At 39.9% G+C, this 26,541-nt stretch overlaps 2 protein-coding genes across 2 annotated transcripts in view; both read left to right on the forward strand.

Annotated features, from left to right (window-relative positions):
* Positions 1-26,541, forward strand: part of LOC138620573 (leucine-rich repeat and immunoglobulin-like domain-containing nogo receptor-interacting protein 1) — a 291,009-nt gene that overhangs the window by 76,343 nt on the left and 188,125 nt on the right. The window lies entirely within an intron of this gene.
* Positions 158-18,099, forward strand: LOC138620549 (zinc finger protein 516-like). The gene is made up of 5 exons (XM_069697863.1): positions 158-216; positions 9,912-11,457; positions 12,185-13,477; positions 13,714-13,778; positions 15,521-18,099. Exons 2-5 carry the CDS (start codon positions 10,113-10,115, stop codon positions 15,569-15,571), a joined length of 2,754 nt encoding a protein of 917 aa, XP_069553964.1. The 5' UTR covers positions 158-216; positions 9,912-10,112; the 3' UTR covers positions 15,572-18,099.

A 26,541-nucleotide genomic window follows, 5' to 3' on the forward strand; every position in this document is an offset into this window, starting at 1 on the left:
TAGTGAGTTAGTTAGTGAGTGAGTTAGTTAGTATTGACGTGAGTTCTTGTAAAAACCAAGTAGCCTCTGAATCCGGGCAGCTCCTTCCGAGTCTCCACACATTATCGTTACTTCACCGTGATCGTGATCTCTCTCTCTCTCTGTGTCTCTCTGTGTGGTTTGGCGCAGCTTGCGGACCGGCTATCAGTGAACGTGGTGAACGCACGCAAACTTGTGGTAAGTGAGTGCAAACGGGACAGACAACAAGGCTGCCATTGTACCGGATCAGCGGCGGATTAACGGAATTCCTTTTCTCCGCACTGTCTGAATGGCCTCCAACCTCTCCCGCTGCCTCTGCGGGTTTAACATCTTGATTTCGAGCTGCTCTTACCTCTTCGCACTCGTTAGAAAACAGTAAACTAAAACAAAACAACAACAACAACAAAAAACAGCCAGCAGCCACCGAACCAGAGATGTCCAACTGAGCTGTTGTGAAACATGTGGATGGGACATCTGAATTGTTGTGTTGTTATCAGGACGTGGCTGAAATCTGGTGATTAGTAAACAGTGAGGCTGCCACTTAAACTTATTTTCATTATTGATCAGTCGTTTAGTTCGTGAAAAGTCAGAAAAGAAGGTGTTTTTCATCGCCTGAGGTGACACATTTAAATGAAATCCGGCAGTATAAAACAAAATGAATTCATTTAGCATAGCCTAATGTTTGCATCAGCACTGTGTACAGTACAAATCATGATGGTTGTGATTCAATATATTGTGATATAACACTATACAGTGAACAACATGATATATTGCGATATTTTTTTTTTTTTTTTTTTTTAATCAAATTTTCTGATGCTGTCAGCGATGCATGCCTACGCTACTTCCTGTCTCAGTTCATGTTACATTGGGAAGGACGGAGTCAAAAGGCTTAATATAGATTACAACACTGCTATCCCGCAGTTGGGGGTTTAAACACAACACAAAATCAACCACTGTCTGCCACAAATCTATGCACGTAAACTACGAATAGTTTCATAAGACACAATAACATGAAGAGTGTCTGTACTTTCTTACACCCACGGTTTAATGTGATAATTGACTTAAAGTTTTGTCATCTATTTAATTGAGTAAACTGTTTAATCTCTATTAAACAGTTTTATAAGGTGATGTCATTTGGGGTTAAACTGGGGTGTCCAAGGTTAAAGAACATGAGGGGACAAATATTTGTCAAGTAGGTCTTTAGGGTGTTGGTTGTCTGCCTTGAAGGTAACTAGCTCTTGCTTCATAACTGTTCTTGAACAGTGTTAGCATTTAAGGATAAAGATTGTTATGTAGGTTGCAAACAGTCTAATGACATCCCACAGACGATGAGACATGGTTGTAGCTCCTTTTTGCTCTAGTACTGACAGGCAATAAACAAACATAGACCCAGATTTTCTATTTCTTACTCCTCCACCCCTCCCTCCATACACTTGCACATCATGCACAACATGCACCATCCCCAGCTCTCCCCTCCTCCCCTAGAGTACGTGGCCAACCAACATGTGGGGAGGTAATCCCAGCTATTAGGGTAATCTCCTCAGCATGACGATCAATAGGGGAGGGTGTGCGACAACTACCAGACAGGAGTAGTGGGGGGGACAAAATTTGTGCTAAAGAAAAATGATTTAATCATCTAGATTAGGTCAGGGGACTGGGGTCTGGACAGGGGCTTGTTTCTGGAAGGGGGATGGGTGCAGACAGAGCAGACAGGAGGATGTGAGGGGTAAGGCCATCTCTACTGTGGGCAGCTCCGTTGTCTGACAAAAGGCTGAAACATTTTTGTTTTTGTAATCTGAACCAAATGAAAACAAAAATACACCTTTAAATCTGGAAAAATGTCAAATGGACGGTGTCACCCAGCGGAGATGGGACGACTACAAGAATGTGAAAGTAGTTAGTAAGAACGTGAAAATGAATACAAAAAGAAAAGGCAGTTTCGTTTCTCATCATGCTTTCAAAAGCAGCACTTTAATCTGGAGTGAAAATAAGTGACCTTGTCAAATTAAAATTAAGCTTGAGTCTTTAAATTTATCCAATAAACCCTCTTCTACAATGAAGAAAACCCAAAGAAAAATAGATGGGCAAAACAGGTCAAAACCATTAAGCTGTTGTGCCTCTGAATCCAGTGTTAATTAGCAAAAACACAGCTTGTGCTCAGGGACTGTCTCAGGAAGGAAATTATTATTAAAAATCCCTGTTATCACTTATGAGTGTGATCCTGATAACACCCTCTTAAAACATTTTAACTCCTTGTCATCTTATATAATTATGGAACTTTAAACCATAAAATATTCTGTTAAACCAATTTCTCAAAGTAAAACTTGAGGGCAAAAACCTCTCGGCTGTGTTTTACACGACTCCAGGTCACTGCACTGCGGAGTTTTATGATCAAAAGGAAGCAACAAAACAAACAAACCTATAATTTGGTTGACTATAACAAATACAGATTGCTGAGAGTTACACTTACAATATGTAAGAATGAAGTACTGTCGTGTAATACTACTGCACATTAATAGGCAACAGTGAGTCCATAAGCGTTTCGTCTGCCCTCAGTTCGACTTGGTGGCAGTTTGATCAGATCTTGTGTTTTCTTGCCTTGCTGTTAGTTAGTAGTTGGCTTTTTTAAGTGATGACTGTAAAGTTGTATTGTATGGACCATGGACTGAATATAAAATTGGACGTAGATCCGGGACAAATGAGGGTGTAATGATCCCATCATTAGTAGTAGACAAAAAGAGCAATAGTAGGCCTTGGAGACGTGTCTGTTTGATCTGCATGTGATCTCCGTTTTCTACTATAGGCGGGCAGGCATAGTGTCCTTGGGTTCCCAATCAGATAGACTCAGATTCGCAGCTCACTCCTCCCCAATGTGTCCAAATATGGTCACTTCTGGCTCCAAAATAGCAAGAAGACGCAGTGACTCACTATTGCTTCCTGAGGTACGAGGTGGTATTACAATACGGTAAGCATGCTAACTTCAGTAGACAAAATATTGGAATCTGCCTCTAAAGTGGTGTACACGTTCTTGCTGAGTGTCCATCTCTACTCTGATGTGATTACCTAACAGCACACCATACAGATGGACCACATGCTGGTTTCAGAGCATTGTTAACACGCTGGCTGTCTCTTCCATGTTGTTTTTGTCTGCATGGGTTGTGGGTAATTAAGCTACCTGGACCTTAGGTCGTAGGGGAGTAAACTGCATAAAGTAACTACATCTAAACAGATGAGAAAAGTCCTTCAAAAATATTTTTGGAATAATTCAATTTTGAAAAAATATTTAAAAAAAAAAAAAGAAGAATGCATGTATCCGCGGCATCATGATGTCTAAATAGAAATATGTTAAATAAAAATGAAACATTTAGTTGATCTGTACACCCAAAGAAAGTACAACATTTTTAAATAACAATGCGAAAATTTCACTTGTTTTAGCCTTTCAAATATGAATATGTACTTTTTTCAGTGATATATAAATTGAATATATTTAGATGCCTTTGTGTTAACTACAAACCTGTACAGTCAAATATGCCAATTTTCACTGTTTCTGTAATTGTAGACCAAACGATTATTCCGGAAATTTTGTCAAGCCAAGTTTTTTTCTCTACAAACAAAATGGCTTGCGGGGAGTGTTGAATGGGCAGAAAACATTTCCAGTTTTTAATGAATCAGATAGATTCCTCGGGGGGAAAAAAAGAAGAACTTGCCCTTTAAGTCTCCAGTGGAGGAACTGGAGTGCAAACACTGGCAAAATGTCCAGATGGAAGATGGGAGGGATGAGTAAGGCGTTCACAGATCCCTTCTGTTTGGTCCCATTGAGAGAGAGGGAGACGAGATTGGATGGGTCTGAGGGAATCAGGTTACTATCGGCCCATTCTACTCCAAAGAAGCGGTGGTGTAAAAGATGCAATACCCCTATAGGAAACCTAATCCACACCCTGCTGCCAGCTGTCATTCTATTGCTCCAGGATAAAATCGCTAAGCAGGTATCACCTTACCCTTCTTCAAACCTTACCTTAATCATAGCAGGAAATAGGAAATTGCACACATGCCGTTTCAAATCTACATCTACCATGTAACTTGAGAAGTTTGATCTTTTACAAAGAAAAAGAGCAAAGCCAACAGCCAGGCCAATTTCCAAACTGTTTTGAAGTATTAGTTGTAGCAATGAGGTTTTGCTGTCGCTTTACTGTATTTTTATCTTTACAAATATCAACTTTGGTAAAAAAAATTTTAAAAAAAAATCAACGTAAGATTCTTATCTAAATCACAGAGGAGAGATGTCCAGTCTCTAATTTAAACACTTGAGGGGGATCTTATGCTGTCCTCTGTGTGTGAGGAAATAGATTTGGGTAATGTTCAATAGTTTGAAAGTTAAATTAAAGATGTCATTATTGGGGTTTTCATTCTGGAATTGTTCATTGAGAATGAATCAGGTATAAATGGGAGCACCCCCAAATCTAATTTTCCAGGTCAGACTGAAATCACAAGCAAGAATCAAAGATGAGATGATTAGTTGATAATTGAGGATTTATTGATTTTCTTTGCCTTATAGAGTAAAATTAATATCTTTAGGTTTTGGAGTGGTAGTTAAACAAAACAAACAATTTGATGACATCACTTTGGGAGACTAAGTGCATATGTTTAACAATTTTTCTTACATTTTACAAATAATTGATAAGTGTAGAAAATATGCATTAGATTAAATCATAAATCAGTTTCATATTTTTTGGTAAAAGAGAGGAAAATATGATATTTCTGTGGCTTTTAGGTTTGGAGGACAGTTGTAACACGAATATTACTTCCACTATACATTTAACATGCGTTAATAAATATTAATCTATTGTGTTTTACCTTTAGTAGCTTGACTTATATTTAAGTAGGATTAAAATCACTTCCTTAAAATTTACACCTGAGGACAGGCGGATAAATAATGAGTAACAGCGATAAAGTAAAAGACACAAAGCAGAGTGATAGAGAGACATAAAGAGAGACAGTCAGAGTGAGTCTGAGCTGACCTTGCAATGATAATCTAATCCCTGTCGAGAGTGCTTTTTTTAGAGAGCAAGTTAATGCCAGCAGATTATACTGCAGTGTCTCCCACACTGGCCAATCCACACTGAAAAGAGAGTGGGTCCACAGTGGATCCTTCGACCCACCATAGCAGATAAATCAACATTAATAATGTTCTCCAATATTACAAAAAATATATCCCCAGAAATCTCATCTCCTCATCTTTGCCTTTCTGCATCCAGTGGCATTACTCAGTTAGTTTCTGATGTCTGCATTAGGGCCTGCATGAGGCATCCTGTGCATTTCCATAACAGGTAAAACCTAGAGCCAGGAGTCTCTCTTGTCTTCTCTTTGTCACGTCATGGTTGCCCCATAATGCACTAAGGGGCATCCATGATAAAAGGCCACTCATCGGGCAGCTCATCTCATGCAATGAAGAGTAATCCCTGTATATGTTGTGTAACCGAGTGGAGAGTTGGCCAAGGAGGGGGATGGGCACGAATGTGCGCAAGTTTGTCCGTGCTTGTGACTGTTGAGCTGATGGCCGTCTAATCTTTTAGGTACATTAGGCTGTTCGCCCACAGTAGTGTGCTGCTTTGCCGTTTTTCGTGCAAAGTCATTCTAGGAACGCTGCAGGCCTCCACTAAAACCATGAGGTACTTGTAAGATACAAATTAGGATTAGGAGGCAGCGGTGTGATGGAGTGGTACAGTATGTGTCAATCATGGCTACTGAAAGACTGCTGGGGAGGATGGGAGGGATGTTACGTCTGTCACTTTCTGTCATTTATGTTTGTCCACTGGTCTCAGGACTTTGCTCTAACATGGATATTGTAGGAGCTACCTTGCTACATTCAGGAAATGTTTTCAGAACAGAAAATGCTCCGTTACTATGAATTGAGAGCATTCATGCATTACTTTGAGAAAGTCCACCCACAACTCTAAAGTCACACCAGACAACTGGAAATGTAGTCTACTTTAGTCCTGTTATGAGTCTACATGCTCGTACAGGTTTATTAGGAAGACTAGGCTAAATAGCTTCTTTTTTTTTTTTTTTTTTTTTTTTTTTAAATCGGTGCACTGATTTTTTATTAGAGTTACTGGCTTTTAATTTAACTAGACTAGTGGTGATGGTAACTTTACAGCCTTTCAAAAACCTGCATTTATACTGTAGTTCTTTTGTCAATTGGGAAACTGCATCAAGGCATTTGCGGTGTGATATATGTTGATGAGCACACTAACTCGTGTTGGATAGTCATTCAACCCGTCATCTCATGCAGGCACCTGGGAGTGTGTGTTGACTACATATGGAAGGAGTTCACTTGAACTGCATCAGCAGTGAATCAGCAGAAAACACAGTTTCTGCACACGTGCTACAAAACATAAATAAGGAGATACACCTATTTTTCTGTTTTGCTGAAGCATTACTCTGTTCAGGTGTTCAATATGGCTGACGTGCTGTTTGTTTCATAACTCCCATTATAACTTTGTGGAAAACAAATAGTGACAGTTTCAAAAAGTTGCTTATTTATATTTTAGCGTAGTGTATACATTGGATATTAGTGGAAACAGTTAAAGTGAAACAAGTGTGCCTCACAAACCGTATATAAAATATAAACATCGAGAGGCAGATTCCAACATTTTGGAAGTTTAAAAAAAACAAAAAACAATTTAGCTTTAAATGCAGAACAATATCATTGATTTTGCTTCATCTTGTCACATTGACATCCTGTCTAAAAGATACGTTTTCACGTGAACTAATTTTGCATTCATATGTTGACAAACCATAGGTTGTAGTTTTGGTTTCTAGGAGTACGTGTTTGAAACAGAAAGCTGTTTTCACACAACTTTCTGACGATAATAAACAATCAGCTTTAAAAAGTAATAGTGGCATCACACACACAGACAGTTTGTATGCTAATTCATCTTTACAAATGACCTCATTTCAATTGCACCTTCCAAGATGTCCCACTAGAATATTAGCACAATCTGATTACTCTGAGGCTGAGTTTTCCTTCAATTTGTAGCTAAATATCCTTTGTGCAACACAGTATTTCCTATAATGATACAAAATTAATCGTATCGTAAGAATGGATTGAAAAGAGACAGTTAAAAAAAAAAAAAAAAAATTGTATTTACTGTACTGTAAATCTGTGGGGATGACATTGAAAAATATCTCGGCTTCATAAAGCAGCATCGGTTTGTGTACTAGTTTTGTTTGATGCCTCGGTTGTGTTTGCAGTCGGTGGAAACTGACAGGATTATTGGACACAAAACAGTAGATGCGAGGTGAGGCTTAGCGAGTGACTGTGGCTTTGAACACTAGCATAAGGACAGTCACATGCTATCTCCAGTCAGGGGTATGTTGGCACAGGCTCGTGGATGTGAATATTTGGATGACTTCAGCACATACACACTCACACAGGCACATATGCATGCACGCAGTCATGGGGTACACGCGTACCTTGAGCAAAGCAAATATGCGTACATCTCTCACTAGTTTGCAATTGCAGAATTTTACAGAAATGGGCTTCTCTTACAAAATGATATTTTAGGTATTTAGGTGCGTTGTGTGCCGGATAGGAGATGCTATTTCCACTCCACGGCAGCAACCGGGCACACAGGCAGGCGCGCGCACACATACGACACGCCGACAGTAGATATTTTCATGCGAGCACGCACACACATCACAGCACACAGGCTCTCAGCATCAGTGCCCTGACCATAGGGAGTTTGTGCTGAGCTGGTTGGGACGTCAGGATGAATCAATGTGAGGACAGCTGACTGGACATGCCTATTCATCTGCCAAAGAAAAGAGAGAGAAAAAGGGAGCGAGGGATTCTAAAAGAAATGAGTTAAGCCCTGGAGCAACATGTTTGGAGGATCTGTAAAGTAATGTAGATAGCCAAAGAGCTTTGAGTGTTTATGTGTTGAAGGGATAAAAGGTGGAAAAGATAGCTGAATAAAGGGGGAGGTGGATGGGTTCAGAATCTCTTTTGTTATTGAAAATGCATTAAAAAAAAAAAATTCATTGATTAGCTCAAATACTTTTAATTCAAACACAAATAAAATAGTAGGATATTGCAGATGCAAATATATAGCACATACTAAGCATGTAGGCTTCTTTGACAAAAGGCATAAGCTCATACTGTAGAGGCGGCTAACTCCATACTGATGGCCCGTTTATTCCCATCTGTTGCCCTCAGCTCCCTGACTTTATCCCCATTGTGTTAACTCATTACATTCGCCTTAACCTTAACCCCTTAATTGCCACCCTCCATTTTCTCTTGCATATGTCCTCCCCCCTCTTGGAGACAGTGTGCCCCACTGCTCATGCACTAATCTCACAGCGTCTGCCTACCAAACACCTGCCATGTCCAGAAAAACCTCCTAAAGTCCTCCATATTACAGATACGACACCCATTCCAGCGTGAGCAGATCAACACACATGACCGCAGGCAGGCAGGCATGCATACATGCGTGCATGCAGACAGATGCGACTGTGGATGCAGATACAGATTGTTAGAGGGACAAACTCATCCCCTGAAAATCATAGCAGAGTCAATCTCTTTTTCTAGCCTTTATGAGTTTGTGCACCCAGTTTTTTTCCTCACATTCAAACACTGACAAGACAAACAAGAGTCTTCTTTTGTCCCGCCTCTTTGCCCAGACATGTATTCGAAGACAGTGACGTGTAGGCCCAGGCCTCTTTGCTTTAACAATAACTCTCTCGACCCCCTAATGAGGGGTGGAGGGCCAGACATGAGGCGATGTGACAGTTCTGGTGCGGCCGACACAATAGCAGGTTTTTCTTTTGACTGCCTGGCTGGCTGCAAACCACAGAGTACCTTCTTTCACTAAAACAGTCAAACAAATGGTCATGTTTGCCTGAGGGACATGTTTGACCACATCAGACCATGCCTGTGCCGTGTACTCGTTTTCAGGACAACAACTGCTGTTATGTTCCTGGATAATTTAATTGAGGTTTAAATAAGATGATTAAGAACTAATAGAGCCTCTTATATCAAAGTCACCTTCCTGGCAGCTGTGATAATTTGAGTCACCATTTTGAAGATTCAATTCTGTATGAATGTGGAGTTTCCTGACTATTAAAAAATATTGTCAGAGAGAAAAGACTCAACACATCATCCTGAGCAAGACAGTTCATTTCTCGCATTATATTAAATAGTAAAATTTAGAAATGCAACTTGCTGTTACCTTTACAACGTTACATCAGCCCCTCCCCCAGAATCAGGGCCCTGCATGTGCCAGCAAGTGAGTTTTTGAAATGAAGTTTGTTGATAATGGATTATTGATCGTGAATTGGGGTGGATGGCCCCTCAGGGCTCATCCTGGTTGGCCAGGAATTAATACATCCCTTCATGCGTCACCTCACACACTCAATTTGGGCATAGGCAACCAAAGGACTGACAGACACACACATGTTGAGATACTGACCCGCGCTCTAATATGTACAGACAGGCGTCGCTCATCCAGTAAGGGACAGAGGTTATTCCAAAATTTGTGCAAATTACCTCAGTGGGCTCTTTTTCTTCGTAAAGGGTTTGTTTGCTGTTGTTTTTTTTTTAACACACATATTCAGTCAAACTATTTTACATATCATCAACATCTGTTGTCATTGTTGGAGTATTCAGAGGGAAACCAGTCTCTGTATTGTTGAAAATGTTCTGTGTCTTCAAGCAGAGGGAAACAACTAAATGTGATGTTTGACAGGTTTATATTTAATATATTTCAATCATCTGCCCAGGAAAAGTAATGGAGAAAAAAAAAAAAAAAAAAAAAAAAAATTGGCATTTTATGAATATTAATAGTAAATGTAATTACTACATGCCTAATTAAAATGTCCTGTTCTATTTCCAGGTATTCTTGTGAAAACAGCATGCAACTTTGATGAAGAACATCTCGTCGAAGATCAAGATGGGCACTACAACTGTGATGTTTTACAAGTTTTTGATGCCCGCTTTGAGAACTCAGTAACTTTTAGAACATAAACGTCACATAGTTAGAGGATTTTTATTAAACAGCTGTGATTTTCGACACACAAGTGCTCCAGGAAAAGTAATGGAGACAGAAGGGAGGGAGGAAGCATCACAAAAACACCCGGCTACCATAAAAGGGGAGGCCGAGGAAGACGTGACGTCATGCCACACCTGCGGGGTGTGTGGCCGTAGCTTCCCCCTCCTCAGCTCTCTCTCTCAGCACATGAGAAGACACACTCGGGAGAAGCCGTACAAGTGTCCGTACTGCGAGCACCGGACGGCTCAGAAGGGCAGTCTGAAGGCTCACATTCGAAGCCATAAACTGGGTCTATTTAGCCAGAATCCCAGCGACAAAGAGGGGGACAGAGATCAGGGGCAGAAAGATGATGCGGCTATATCTGATCCTCCTTCTGTCAACAGCACGGCTGAAAAAGCTAATAATGTCAATGGGAAGGTAAAGAAGAAAGGAACCAAGAAAAAAGTTAAGGGTAAAGAGGAAGTCGACGAAGATGGGGCTGACGCTGGGTCTTTTTCCTGCACCATTTGTGGCCAGGTTTTCCCTCAGGTATTACTCCTTAAATCCCACATGAAAAGGCACCGCAATTCCCAGGATCATGGTTGCCGGATCTGTGGACGACGCTTCCGCCAAGCGTGGTTCCTCCAAAGTCATATGCGCATCCATCGTGTCAAAGGCCAGCTGCGGGGAAGCAAAACCAACGAACTGCCTGCCACCATCAATGGGGTTTCTCAGGACGCAGCATCACTAATAAATGAAGAGTGCCTCTATGAGCTCTGTGCAGGCTGTGGTAACTTCTTCTCTGACCGCAAGACCTTGCGAATACATGAAAAGCTTCATAAACTGAACCACAGTCGTGCTCAGACGCAGAGTCCACCGCATGAAGAAGACCTTGAGGCCTCAGAGCTGCACATGACGAAGAGGCACTTTTTGGAAAGCCTGAACCTCACATGTGCTGGACCTAAGGAAACCACAGAGGAAAGGAGTCTGGGAAGGCGAATTTTAGAGCTGGACCCAGTATGTAGTTACCAAGCATGGCAGTTAGCCACGAGGGGGCGACTCGTGGAGGCCACAGAAAAATGTCTGGGATGGGAGGAGAGACTAGCTGATGCAGAGGTGGCATATGACACTGAAAAGGGTGAGTATGTACCCCTGAAGCAGGAGAAGAAGAGGAAACAAATTGACACCTCCAGCTCCAACCTTAAGAAGAAGAAGGGCGATACAGGCCTCAATAACCCATCAAACAGCTTGGCTCACGCTAAAGCTGGTGACAAAAAGATTTGCCAGAAAGACCGTATTCTGTTGAACGGACTTGGTCATGCATTTTATGAGGCGCTGCAGACGAAGAAGGTCAAAGATGTTCATCTCCTGTCTAACCACACCAAGAACATCAGGAGCCAAGACCATGAAGGTGAGCCACAAACACCACACTACACTACAAGAATCAATGATACAGTTTGGACAATAGGTTATATTTCTTGAACAATCAATTACAGTCACAGTCTGTGCTGAACACAGTTTCTTCGTATGGCATATTTCACCCTTTTATCAAAAGTTGTGTTTGTGGGCGTGCAGATATCTGTAAGGTTGTGAAATTGTTGTGAGGGTATTTCAACTTAGAAATGGAAACTCACTATCCAGACAATAAGTAATTATTTAACATTGTACTGTGGAAAAGGGAGACCTCTGGTGAATTCATAGGTGAATTACAGCTACTATAATTCCACAAAACAATTTTGAAACATTTAGGTTTTGAGCTTCAAGGGACGAAACAAATTTTGATTCAAAAATATTTCAAGTAACTAAAGAAATAACTTTCTGGCTATAATTTATAAATCCAAAACAATAATAAAGTGACTGTTTGTTTAAAAGACTTTGCTAAGTAGTGAGCAGTTAGCTATTTTAGATATACTGTGTGTTATCTCTGGGCAGATGTTTATTCCACCATGACATTACAAATGCCTGCTATGATATGTCTTTTGACCAACGTTAACTGCAGACTCCTGACAGCCTGAAACTTTTGACAGCGGTTGTCTTGCGTGGATGACGTAAATCACTGTTAGTATGGACACATACGGATGAAACACTTTAAGTCGAATGATGTCCTTCACACTGCCATCCTCTGTTCTCACCTGCAGATAAAAAACCCTACTTCTGTGAGCACTGTGAATTCCACACTGTTGACGCCTCACTACTCAGGTCTCACCTGCACAGGCAGCACCAGGACGTCCCGGGTACCCACAGCAAACACAGCTCCATTTTGGACAACGTTAGCAAAAGTGGTTCTAAAGCCTCAAGATACATGGACTACCTCAGAAGCAGGAGTGTGTTACTCAGTCAGCCATACTGGAATCCCTACACGTGTCCTCCCAGCCAGGAGTTAGCGGAGTCACACATTAAAAAAGAGAAGTCAAGTGGCCCAGAGGTCAAAGGTCAGGGACATGCTTCTGCCGATGCTGGCAGTCTCCTCAATCTTTCTTCATTACCGAGCACCCATGGAGAAGGCACTGTTAACAATTCAGTTAAAACGGAGGGCCTGGTGAGGCATCAGTGTCCATACTGCTCCCACAACACCAACTACCCAGAAGTACTGTGGATCCATCAGCGTGTTGCACACAGGGTGGATGGCAGCAGCTCCATGGCACCCAAGTGGGCACCCTGCATTAACAGCCTCAAGAGTCTCAAGGCAGGAGCTTCTCAGTGGAGACGCACGGGGCCGCCACCGTTCCTCGAAGGCAAAGACTGCCCAGCTCTACCCGCTCCAAGAACGCAGCGCACGCAGCCTCCAGGTTTCACAACTCAGAGCAGCAGCAGCAGCAGCAAGCACTCGGCCTCCAAGACCCAATCAGGCAACCCGAAGTCAAAGCATCAGTCGAAGGAGCCACGATCTTCAAATGGGACACAGCCCAGTGGGAAGGTCGCACTCCAACCTCAGAAGAAGTCTGGTGAACATAACCGAGCAGTGAAGGGTGGAAGTAAAGGCTCCAGCTCCCAAGCTACTTCCTCAAACAGTATTGTGCACAGTAAGAGCCTCCCCAGCATCCAGCCCACAAGCAGCCCCAAACACAGAGGCAGCAGAGCCACCGTGGAGGGAAACTTCCCACAGGAGGGTTTGGGTTTTATGCTGGCAAGAAATCACGGCGGGACTTCTTCTAACGCAGCTGCAGATAGACTCCATTCCCGCAGGCAGTCCTGTGACTTCCCTTCAGGTCCTAAAGGTCCTGATCTCTGGGCTGCCATGAACATGTGGGGGCTGCATGGAGGCAAAGCATATTTAGATCCACTCCTTTTTGCTCAGGGAAAGAGTGAATCGACAGGAGAAATGCCAATGGACATTGATATTTTGAGCCTCTTGAAAAACTACAGTCCCCACGATCTGGCAGCTCTCTATCAGCACTGGGGGTTTGTTGATCCAAGACTTGATCCACAAGGTACGTAAGCTTTGTTTTGTGTTTCATGGTCAGAGAAGTAAATACCGAGGCCGGATAAAAATTCGTTTTTAAACGCACTGAAACAGACTAACACGATGGTAGCACCTTAGCTTTACACGTTCTCTACCCAGTTGATGAATGCTTTTAATAGATGAGGCACATTTATTTATAAAACCTGCAAATTTCATTATGAGTTATTTATGTATAAATGTTCATTCACAACTCTACCTTTACAGCAACGTTGCAGTTAAACGGAAGTTTTGGAAATGAAGTCCATTCCTCCTCTGAAGCCTCCAAACAAGTAGGTGTTCCTTACAGCATCTACTCACATGTATAGTTTTGGATTAGAGTACAAATCATCTGTTCATATTTCATCCTAAAAAAAAAAAAAAAAAAAATCAACTTTTAACTTTAGAGATTATATGTAAATTCATAAAGTATTGAGCAGATTTAGGTTTATAGATGAAAAATAAAGATTTTATGCCTTTAAACGGATCACAATTGGAAAATATGAATCTTTTGACAGAATTAGAAAACTGTAATATTTTCCATACAGTCACTACACATTAAAGGACCTGTCAATCACACGGTGGTATGGCAGTGCTTTCCTTCATATTTGTGTCCTCAAATCATAATTTCACGTGTAATGTAATGTAATGTAATGTAATGTAATGTAATGTAATGCATGTGAGTTGACTGCAAACCTGATCCATGGTCATGTCACTTTCCCAAAACTAAGAACAACCCAAGCATGTGCAGAATGTGTTTACCGACTGTGTCCGGCTCATGTCTGAGTACAGTCTGTCACTTCTGTGCACACGTGCCGGTGCGTCTGCGGATTTTCATGCGTCTGCATGCGTGGCTGTCAACTTCCACAACCTGGCTGTCTCTCCCCTCTCGTTTCCGTAAGAGAAGCTGACAGGGATGAGGCAAACAAAATAATAAAAAAACATTGTTGTCCCCCCTCAGGGTAAAATTGGCCTAGCATCTCCATATGGTGTGTCATCAGCCTGTCAGTCAGGTCTACCCTGACGTTACCTACAACTGTTCTTGCCATCTCCTCGTCCCCCGCTGAGTAATGTGTGGGCCAGTTTTTAAACACTGGTGACGGGTAACGTCTCTGTCTGTAGGGGTGAGGAATTACAAATCAGACAGACTTACATGGATCAAAGTGTGGGTGATGTAAAACGATAAGATGGAGATGTGTTTTCCAAATTAGCCAATTTTTGGGGATTTTCTGCATATTACATGTTTATCCTGTTTTTCTTATATTTAAAATGATTACATAAAATAATTATGAATTATTTGTCTATTTATTATTAAGAAATTAGCATTATGTGATTTTTAACATTAAAATTTCAGCAGATCTGCAGTGCCAGCTCATCAAATACATGTCGTCCTTCCATCTTTGGGAGGACAATCACTGACACAAGGCATTCTTGAGTTCCTTACCTCAACTAATCGCCTAAACACAACCCTTACCTAAACCTAAACCTAAACCTAAACCTGAGTCTAACATGAAACGTAAAAGTCTAAACCCCCAACAGTCATTGTTCCATACATAGAATACAGGAACACTCACATACACATATATACACATATATATACACACATACACGTGTTTTGTTAGATCTAACCATTGACTGTATATAAAATTGGACGAGTCATCTGTTTTTTTAGTCGCTCCTTATTAGTTTTCTGGTTGTCCTTCTGAAAATAATCCATCATTAATTAGAAAATAAGCTTCAAAAAGGGGGGCGGGGTGGGGGTGGGGGGTGATTGACATCCCTGTGGTGATGTCAAGTTACAGCTATCTGTGGGTGGGACATAGCGTCGCCGGGTTTCCAATCAGATCAAGTCAGATCCCCCGCTCGCTCCCTCCCATCAGCTTGTCCAAATATGGTCACTGCCGGCTCCGAACTAGCAAGATGGCAAGAACTCAAGGCTTCATAATGGCCGTTCACCAAAAAAAAAAAAAAAAAGTTTGATGTCACTGACGTCACTTGTCGCTTGGATCTAACTAGTGTTCTTTGTCTCCTGCAGATGACCAGCCGCTCCACTTCATCCTCAGGGTCTCTCCATAAAGGAACGTGAAGAAGCATGGTTTTCATGTTGGTTCCAGCTTGCACAAGACTAACCGCTGAACAAAGAGGCCTGCTGTTCTTTAAAGGAACCAGCCATAACTCCTAAAAAAGGGCACAGGGACTGGATAATGCACAATATATGCAAAGCAATGAGGTGGTCTTATTATTTTGTATTATGGTTGTTTCATTTGAAGTGTTCCGCATGCTTTTTGTTTGTTAAGAGTGTAGATACGTTAGTTATCAAAACACACTGAGCTGTGTTTTGAAATGTTTTGGAGGAAATGAGGCAGAAGTGTTTGGGGCTTATTATAAAAATAACAGGGAGATATTGAAGGAGAAACACAAGCCAGGTGGACATGAAATGTAGAGCTGCAGTCACACGGAGAAAGACGTTACTCTCCCGGCTGACGGCCCACAGCTATCCGCTTGTTGGGGGTAAAAAAATAGATCCAGCAAAGCAATAGAAAATACCAAATCGTACAATCCATGATGCCACTAAAAACTTTCTGAAATACACGCTGTGATGCAAATATATGTTATTACCTGCTGTATATCAGTGATGAGTTTCAGTCTGTTGTTTTGTATCTTGTAAATGTTCTCTCTTTTTTTGTTTTTATTTAATCTTGGTTGAGTATGTGATTGTTAACATTCAGAATCGCAGGTAAAAGTGTTGCGTCAGTTTTTAGCCTATAATCAGGTTTTGAGTCAGCGTGCCACTTTTCATTTGTTCCATTGTCGTCCTTTGCTGTGTGACAAGTATAGTCCTGGTAAACTCGGGAATAAAGTACCATAGTCAGTCAGTCACAGTAAAAAAAAACAAAAAACAGCTGAGGATCTCTTTCACAGTAAATGAAAGCACTGACCAGATCTGATGAGAATCTTCAGCACTATTAGTTCACCATCTCCACATTTAGAAGACAAAGATGCACTGTTTGTAAAATGATCGTTCTCAAACTGATCTAAAGACTCGGCAGCCTGCTGCCCCATGTTGGCCTCAACTGTGAACTTTCTCCACATGAATATTCAACTTATCTCACATTTGCACTGTATTCTTTTGATGCAAAAATTTTACTTTTTGCAACTGTTACAAAAATTAAAATAAAACAATAATACTTTAGACAAAACATGCACTACACGAAAAGCAATTTCTCCCCAATATTTCTGTCACTTTGGAATTTCTTTCTCCAAATGCAACCTGAATCTACATTTTAAAGCACACACACACACACACACACACACACACACACACACACACACACACACACACACACACACACACACACACACACACACACACACACACACACACATTTAAATGAGTTGAATCAATGCAATGCTGAAGAGTGTCATGAGTGATTCAGCCATTATGTAGTTGCGTTCCACTTCAATCTGCAGAGTCGGTGATCAAGTTAACTGCTCAACAAGTTTACAGCCTCAAACAGTAAATCAACAATAAGTGACAGAACTGTGAAACAACATAATCAGGAAGCAGCATCCTGGTCTTTATCATTTATGTTTATTAATGGAAAAATGTTTGGCTACAGCTGAATATATCTAAATACATCTAAATTGGTGCCCATCATTACAGCCAGTCTGTGAAACTGTTTATCAGAATAACCAATGAACAATGAAACGTGGTGCACTGCTTTATGAAGCCAAGCTAAAAAAAAATAAAAAAATATTAAATGCAATAATTCATCTCCAATCAGAAAGTCAGTGTAAACACTTCTTTCACGTTGTGCTAGTGAGGTAGCAATTTAATGCTGTGATATTTAGAGGTAGAAACTGTAGCGTTAATTTCTACTTCCACCTGTCAGTCAGGCTGCTGAAAGAAAATTGAAACATTTTTGTTTGACTTTTTCAAATTCACCTCATTCCCTGTTTGTTTCGATGTGTTTTGTTTGCAGATGTGTTTTAGTATGTTTACATTTTAGTTCTACTTATTCAGTATATTCATCTCCCATAGAGAAATAGTCTATGCATTTGATAACGAGCCATCAACTTATGGATTCTTGGGAGATCTTGAGAATACATAATTTATTATTGAAGTATTAACTTTGATCTGTGTGGAACAAAATGTTTTTGATAAATGATGTAAGTGATAGTTATTTAATGGTCTTTTTTGTTTGTTTGTTAAGAGTGGACTTTCAAGCACTCAGAAGTACTTGATATTTGTAGTAAGAGAACATCAGATACATTCTTTTTTCAGTGACACACTGGAGGTCGGAGTGCAGGGTCAGTGCGGTGTGATGCTCCAGCAACAGGTCTTATTGAGCCTGTAGTCTCTTTATTTTCCATCAGGTGCCTGTAAACATGCAGCTGCACACAGTTTGAAGTGACAGTAAAGGCGGCGTTTTTTTTTTATGCAAGCCTGAACTTTTATGCAGACTTAAAGTTGAGCTTTCATTGGGTTCAGTTTTGTGACTATGTAAACATGTTTCATAGTTAATAATTATGTTGTGATCAGAATATATATTTTCACCAGTTCCACATTTTGTCTGACTGTAAAATTATTCAAATAAAGTTGGTTAATGTTGATTTCTCTTAAAATTGTGTTTTTATTGTCACAGCACACACATAATTATTAATAATTATTATAAAAATAATTATATACATACATACGCATACATACATACTATTGATTATTGTCCTCACTCCTGCTGCATTTTACCACTTCTACCAGCAGGAGGCAGGCAACGTCTATAAATGAGAGTTAAAAGCTGCTTTGTTACAAATTCCATCTGTTTTGATTATTGTACTTGCTGCATCTGTTACTTCTTTGTGCGCCATTATTTATTCTACTCATTTTAACTCGTAACACATTAAAATATTTGCCTTGAAACTTCCTCTAAAAGCTCAAACAACATTGTGCAAAGACAAAGCTTCACATTTGAGGCCTTTTTCTCCATTGTTTTCTGCCTGGTGGTGGTTTCATTAAGACACAATCAAACTTGGCCAAACTGACTCCCCAGGCAACCTTTAGCATTTCTATATTTCTTGAATGTGTTAAGCAGATAAGAATCACTAAATGGCAGTAAAGCCATTTATATATATTTTTTTTGTGACTGTGTGCAGCTGACCTTATGTGGTTGCTTAAACCCGGAGGAGAAAATAAACACTGAAGAAAGGCTGTACTTTCGGTAACTGTTGTGCAGCATATTGACGAGACGCGAGTCCTTGTACGGCTGTGCAAGTGCCGTGTGTACACACTGGTGTGTCTGTATGTCCTTGTCACAATGTGTTTGTCAGTGGGTCGCGTTATATCTTGGTGCAGTGACAGCATCAGTTTGCTGCCTGAGAGACATCAGAGATCATGTTCGCAATGCCACCAGCAAGAGGGCTGAGAGAGTTGGTGCTGGCCACAGGGTCTGGGAGTAGATAATGTCAGGCGGCTCGGAGCAGGAGAAATGCAGTGGCATATGTTGTCTGACAGGGAAATGCCTGGATGTTGTCGAGCAGAGAGGGGAGACGGTTTGGTGGCCGATGGGAGTGACAGCTGTCAGGACTCGCTCTGCGTTGTGTGTATTTTTGTACTGCTGCTGTCCTTATGAGAACCAGTTTCATCTTCAGACCTCACAACGGAGGGCAGTGTTATAAAATGTTTTCATGTTGGGAGGTGTCCTTTACTTTTACAGGGTGGATTAAGGTTAGAATTCAGGTTTAGGGGTCGAATGAGGACATACATTAAAACGTTAAATACAAATTTGGAAGTTAAGGCCTAAATTACAAATTTTAATTACAATTGACAACGGCTCTTTAGACACTGAGGTCATGCCCTCAGGTGATATTACTGAAGATCCTATTCTATGATAAAACACACAAATAAGACATAAAACTATTTAAATTTAATTGAAATGAAATGAAGTTGGTTCACATACTCGACTGGAATGTAGAGAGATACAAACATTAAAAAATACAACATACAGTTTCCGTAAATAAACGACTCACCAAAATCACAGTGGCCCTGCTATTAAGGTTTAAGATTTGGGACTTGGGTGTGAAAGTTAACAATTAGAAGCAATTTGTTGTGATTGTTTAAATCACAGGGGTACGATAATGATACGATGATAAATGTTATTTTTTCACAGATTAGTCATTAAGTAGAAGGGTTTAACTCTATACACACATTATCTTGATTAGACATTTCTAACCTGGATTTCAGGATCCCAAAACATTTTTTTTTTTTTAACCTTTTTGTATAGCTTGAATCACAAATTTGCTTCAAATGGCTACGTGGTGTCTATGTTAGATGCCTAAAGAGGTAAAAATGTTCAGTGTTTTACGAGAAAAAGACCAAAGAAAAGTTGAAAAAACTGTACTCTTGTAGGTGTTTTCCTTATTTGTATTAGCTGTAAACATAAACAACACTGCATGCTACACAGATCATAAAGCTAAAAAAAAAATTAAAAAAAAAATTAAAAAAAAGAACCATTTGATTTTTTTCAACTTTTCTCTCATCTTTTCCTTGTCAAATACTGTTCAGTTTTACCTTTTTAGGCCTCTAAAATGACTGAAATCAAACAGACTGACAGACCTGCAGCCAATGATGAGGTGGTGTAACGCATTTATATTAAAATGCCTGCATGGAAATGCATGAAACAGAAAGTCTATTGTACCGATTTCTGGCTTAAAGTCTCATCTTAAATTTAGTTCATTTTTAGAAGTGTGTATTCAGTTGTTTGGAGTCCTCATAGTCTACTGCAGTGTCTCAGGCTCAGATACTGAGACCCCACTGTGACAGTAGTACAGTGGGGTCTCAGTATACTAGACAGCAGGCTAAAATACTGAGCGCCACCTCAGACAGGTGAACACTTGTGATAAGCAGATTTCCCAGCAGCAGCAACAGCAGCAGCAGCAGCAGCAGATTGGAAATGTTGTTCTGTACGAGCCCAATTGTTTGAGCTCGGCATTGAAGTTGCAGAGGTCAGTATGTTACTATAGAGTTTTTATTATATATCATTTATTCACAGCGGCAAGAAAAAGTCAATTTGGAGTTACCTGCTTTTATTCATAAATCTTTATACAAAAAGTTACAATTGTGACTAAGCAATCTATTTTAATGCACACAGATCTTTTAAGAGTTCTTACTGAATAATCATTCAAAAGGTTAGAAAAGACGTATGAAATCCTACACCAGTGACATCAACATCAAAGGTTTAATTGAGGTTTTTCTTCCGACAAAAAGACATTTAATCCAAAAGGGTTCACTTACTTTTTCCAACAACAATGTGATGTGATCGGATGTGTTTAAGACATAAAATATCAAAACTGTTTGTGTGTTTTTAGTTTGGTAACATTGTGTTTGTCTCACCGTGTCACTTATGAAAATCCGATCATATTTCCTGATTAATTAATGCACAAATCCTGGTGATTCCAATGAGTTCAGATACTTTTTCTTGCCACTGTATTTACTGCAAGACATATTTAGAGAATGTCACGTCAAGGACAATTATAAGCTCATGAAGACGTGATTTTCTACATAATCTTTGAGTTACATCTGTTTATTGTCTTCAAACAATGCAATTAAAGTTTCCGTCTTAATCCGCAGCTGTCAACCAGGAATGAGACTTTAAATACAGTGAAAAAATGTCGAGCCGTCGTTATGAAGCTGCTCTATATGCGGTAAAGACAGAGTGTGACTGTCCAGGTAGAGACATGCAGGAAGAAGAAGAAGAAGAAGGCATATCCATCAGATTAACACACAGTAATGTCTTCCTGGTCTGGCTCCCAGCATCAGTGATTTATCAATGCAAAGCTAATAGCATCAATATGAATCTAACTAAAAATCAATATTTCATTATCTAATTGTTAGTGGGAATGAAGAAGGATGATTGTAGGAGACAGCGTTGGAGAGCATCTGGAGTTCACGGAGACATCTGGAGGACAAACCCGAGCCGTAGCTGCACACTCAGTTATGACACACTTCTCAGGAAGAAAGAGAAAAATCAATGTACGCGGCCTTAATGTGGTAAAACACAAACAACAAACAGACAAAATACAATGATTTGTTGTTTAATGCTGCTTGCAAGGTTAAAACAGTGTTACAACCTCACATTTGATCAATTAGATCGCCGTATTAACACCACACAAACTGCAACCTGCCTCATCCATTAAAAAGTACGGAGCCTCATAGATATCAAACCGACACAATCATCCCACACCTCCTACATCCATCACTTACATGTTGGCAAATAGAGTGAGCTGGAAAAAGTCAATATGATGCAATTTGGTAACAAAGATGCATAAAATTGATTCACTTTAATCCCTTCAGCTGCTCTGACAAGGAGCCATCACTTCTTTAAGATTCTCTTAATTCCCAAAAATGTTTTTAGATGGATTTGAGGTCTTGGAAAAACAATATCTTTACTATGTCTCAGATTATTTCACTAACCTCCCTAATCTCCAGTACTGTGGAGATTTCTAGTCTTTTGGACTTTGCCCTGCTGGTTCCTGCTAATCAGATTGATTTGCATCTGGGATACAAGGTGAACGCAGGTTACTGCAGTAATCAACTTGGTGGATAAAGCGACAGAAACATTCTGGCTCTTTTAAGGAATAATGTCAGGTTATTATAATCGTTTTATTCTTACTGTCAAGCAATTTCATTTAAAAGAGACCAAGACCGTGCAACAGTACGTCAGTAATTCTCCGTGGCAGCTTCAGACGCCCGTCATTTTAGATCATTTCAGCACCTAAATCTATAAGAACAAGCCATAAATATGTTGTTACATTTTTTTTTTTAAATGATTCAATCAAATTTGACTCAAACAGGAGTTAATGGTTCATTTCTGGGTGGGGGCTATTTTTCAGATGTGGATTAATACACATTTGATGTTTGTGCGTATTTACAGCAGCAGAATGATGTATGTGGGATTTACTCATCAAATAAAGTTCAGTGAACTTACATGGAAATAAAGGAAAACTTCAACCTGTGCAACAGTTAGGTCGATAATGAGATTTTAATGACTTCTGGACAACTATGGAATTTTGTGGCAAGAAAAGACTAATCAGGCTTTGGAAATACTCTTTGGGAGGATTAATTGATTGTTTGCTTCTGTCTTATAAAAATACTGCATACCAGACGTACAAGATTATTACTTGCTTTTAGGAATTGCAAAGCAGTGTTATTAGTTTTATGGAAAAGCACAAAGAGGCATATTCTGGTCCAAAATCACCATTTACTTTACGTACAGATCACCTGTTCTGTTGTGGATCTTTGGGTAATTTCCTTGAATGAAACATGTCTCAGAGTTTGTCGTTTCTGCCCTTTAGCTCTCTTTTACATTTTTATTTTCTCATGTTGAAACTTGAAAGATTTCAGGACTTTGTTCATAAGGATGCAACATGAACTTACTCTGAGCTTTTCCTTTCAGCCCAGTACACATATATTGTTTGTTAACATGCTTCGACTATTTTTCTTGTGTCACGTATTTTCATTAAAATGCCACATGTTATTTGATCCTGTCAACTCTGGTGTATTAAAACTGACCATTTCACGGCAGGTTTCTCTCTATTTTGTTTTACTGAGTGAGCTGAATGCTAAATTCTTAAAAAATTAGGACAACCTGCTGGCAGTCATTCTCCTGACTTGGTGTCATGCAGGAAAACCAGAAAATTAAACAGCTGGTTATTTCACTTGGGAGCACTCACATACAAAAAGAAAATACATTTCAGTGGTTACATATTTGAAAGTTGCTTTAACCAGTCAATCAAACAGCTCCGCAGAGTGTTGATTTCCTATATTCAAGCTCGGATGTGCTCTGTCAGAAAACTTCCTGGGGCACTAATGTATTTAGCACAGTATTTACAAGAAATGCAGCTTTTTAAATGTACAGTAAAGCTACTTCACAACAGCCCACTATCTCTGTATGTCATCCCGAGGAATCCTTCAACAGCGCTGCATTACTTGTGCATAGATTTGGCCCTGAAAGGAACAGTAGGAGGAGCAATAGCATCTGTGACAAAATAAAGAGTAACCTGACTGTGGGTTTGAATGTGAGAGACTATCTGCATTATGCAAGACCTTGAAGGTATCACAGTCAAATACTGCAGTTGTTAAAAAGACTGAGAGGATATTATCTCGATGGTGCCAAAATAAATCTCTGAGCTAAAGGTATTATTTGTTGTGTCAAAGATCTCACCGTGCGCCGACACTTGTTAATGCTTTGTAATTTATGAAATGGTTATTTACAGGCTCTGGGTCTGTAGCTGAGAGAAGGAAGAGAGGTTTTGGTTTAATTGCTGTGGAGCAAAGTACATGACAAGACCCGGGAACTGGAAAGAAGCCAGATCCCTCCACTGTCGGGCACTAATAACACATCACGGTGACAGAGATGCGCCTCCTCTCTACCTTGCTGTATCGATCTCCCATCTTGCTGTTAATAGTCCTGTTAAACACCAGCTCTTGGCTCTTTACTGTGTCCAAGCCCACTTAACGATGAAATCCCCCCCCCCCCTCTGCTCACCTTTTAAAATGCCTGAGAGGTAGAGAAACAGCCGAGGGCAAAACTGCTGGGTTTCGTGATAGGAAACTCACATATGCATATGTTATCCTGGATTATAATATGTTCACATTTGTAGAGACAAAAAAATCTGTCTTAATTAGTAACATGTAGAAATGTGTTGCAAATGGTTTGCTAGCAGTAGAACCTGCTGTTTTTTTAATTGATCTGTAAGATGCACCTGCAGGGCAGCGTGGAATTCTTAAGTACCAAACAAATGAGTAACTAAAGAGCAGATGTGTCAATCACTAATCTACCGTCTAGTCCGATGCTGGCTGTCAGTCAGTATGTTGAGCAACTACTTTAATCAAGACTACTCTTACGACTACTGGATGGACTGCAAAGAAATTTTATTCAGATGTTAATAGTTTTAATGAATTCTAATTACCTCATTGATCCTCTGACATTTCCATTAGTGCCACTGTGAAGCTGTTTGTGGTTTTGTTAAAAAGGTCTCAACAAATAGTGGACGGATTGTCATTCAAATTGGTATGCATGTTCCCCGTAGCATAAATAGTGCTATATTTGATTATTAAAAGATCTGTAAATACAGTTTGGCGAACTTCCTGTCTGATTTTGCAGCGTGCACTCCCCTCCTTCCTCCCAACGTCACCCTCACATCACCAACCACGAGGCAACCAACCATGATTGGTTTATGAACTGCCGTTCTGACCCACCCACCGAAAGCAAACTGCACCACAGACCTGTAAAGCAAATAAACACACCTCCAAACATGTCGCTTTCTAAGGCCTAATGTCTAATTAATGACAGGATTATTTTCAGATGGACCAACAGAAAAACTAATAAGAATTATTAGCAAATGTGACCATTATGACCTCCGGAAAACGTTTATTGACTTTCTATTTCATGAGAGACGTTGAATGGAAGTCTATGGAGCCAGAGCCTTTTTGGAACCAAACCCTAGAGGCCCTTGGTGGTATTGCATTTAAGGAACTTCCACATTGAGCTCACTTTTGAGACCCAGAACTTATGTCCACTTATATACAGTCTATGGTTACCACATTAACACACAGCAACCCTATATAACTACAGTTACTATTAGCTACCGAGCTAACAAGAAGTTTTACTACCATCGTTACCATTCAAACCAATCAGAAGTCCACCACAGCATTAGCCACCAGGGTAAACACCACCAACAAACCTAGCAGGATAACAAAGATCCGTAGCGCTACTGTAGAGTAAAATGTAAGGTCATAGATTAAGATATAGCCCAAAAAAAAAAATCCGTTTACTGCAGAGCGAGGAACCCATGTCACAAAGGAAACACTATTGGTGCTATTGGACATTGCTGTCAGAATGTAGAGGTATTATATTTAAAGGAAAAATATCGCTTAAAGCACATTAAACTTCTCATCTGGCACCATCATCATGTCACATTTTAAAACATAGTTGTTAAACATCCTTTCTACTTTTCATTGTCACTGTGAGCAGATTGCTGTCGCTTGTTTTGTTAGCATGAAGCCTAAAGCCTCACCCAACCAGAGCCTCACAGAGCCATTTAATATCTTGTTACAGTAGAACTGATGGTGATATTTTGTTTTCTTTATCTGAGCTTCTACTCCTCTACTGAACCTATAGGGCTTAGAAGCCACCCCAAGCCCATATAATTGGGAAAAATGTGTGATGATAAACACCTATTCAATGATAACAATCAAATAGCGTGCAAAGCAGAGCTTCAAAGAAGAGGAAAAACTAATTCTCTTACTGTACGATTTAAATGTATCATTCACATGAGCATCGGATATCTCTAATGTTTGCTAAATGAACATGTTTAGGCAGTAAACAGTGCATTAGGTAATTGCAGATGTGAGAGGACGCGGAGGAGTGTGTCTTAGGCAAACAATTGCTGCCCATGTAGAGCAGACGTCCAGAGGGAGTCCAAGTCTTTAGTCAAGGACTTGTGTTTTATTAGTTGAATGATATAAAACATGACAAAATGCCTACTCAAAGAGAATCAAAGATTCTCAACCCTTCCCACGGGGACGTCTATATAGGGCAAGAGCTCCTCGCATCTCTTTCTGTTTGTCTCTTTCTGCTGTGTGGTGTGTAGGAAACTGACTAAAAACCTCTTCCATCGACCAACAACCAACATTTGTATTTAACATGGCTGCAAAACAAACTTCAGTCTTCCACGTCTTAAAAACGCTTGTTCAGGTGGAGTTTCTGCTAATTAGGGTTTTGTGAATTTTAAAAAAAATTTGTTTTGATATTTTGATAGTTATATTGATCAAGAGAATTTTTTTTAAACTGTTCAACACAGCACAGGATTATATTTGCATGCTTTTATGCTTTAAATTTATGTTGCACTCTAAATATTTCAGATCTTAATTCAAATCCAATGTTGACGGTTCCAACCACCAAAGAAGAGGTAAATTCAGGGTAAAGTAATTTGTCACAATTTGCCAACCTTTTGTCACAAATCCACATTACAGAAGAAAACAAACTCTGCATGCGTCTG

The sequence above is a fragment of the Brachyistius frenatus genome, unplaced genomic scaffold (assembly GCF_029030835.1).
Source record: "Brachyistius frenatus isolate BFR_SWC_R1_liver_20210118 unplaced genomic scaffold, ASM2903083v1 Contig_2, whole genome shotgun sequence".
Taxonomy (NCBI): domain Eukaryota; kingdom Metazoa; phylum Chordata; class Actinopteri; family Embiotocidae; genus Brachyistius; species Brachyistius frenatus.

Bases quoted from the DNA above. Each gene is read 5' to 3' on its own strand.
- LOC138620549 (XM_069697863.1), top strand. From the start codon at position 10,113: ATGGAGACAGAAGGGAGGGAGGAAGCATCACAAAAACACCCGGCTACC. The intron at 11,458-12,184 runs GTGAGCCACAAA...TCTCACCTGCAG, and splicing joins CAGGAGCCAAGACCATGAAG to ATAAAAAACCCTACTTCTGT. The intron at 13,478-13,713 runs GTACGTAAGCTT...CTACCTTTACAG, and splicing joins TCCAAGACTTGATCCACAAG to CAACGTTGCAGTTAAACGGA.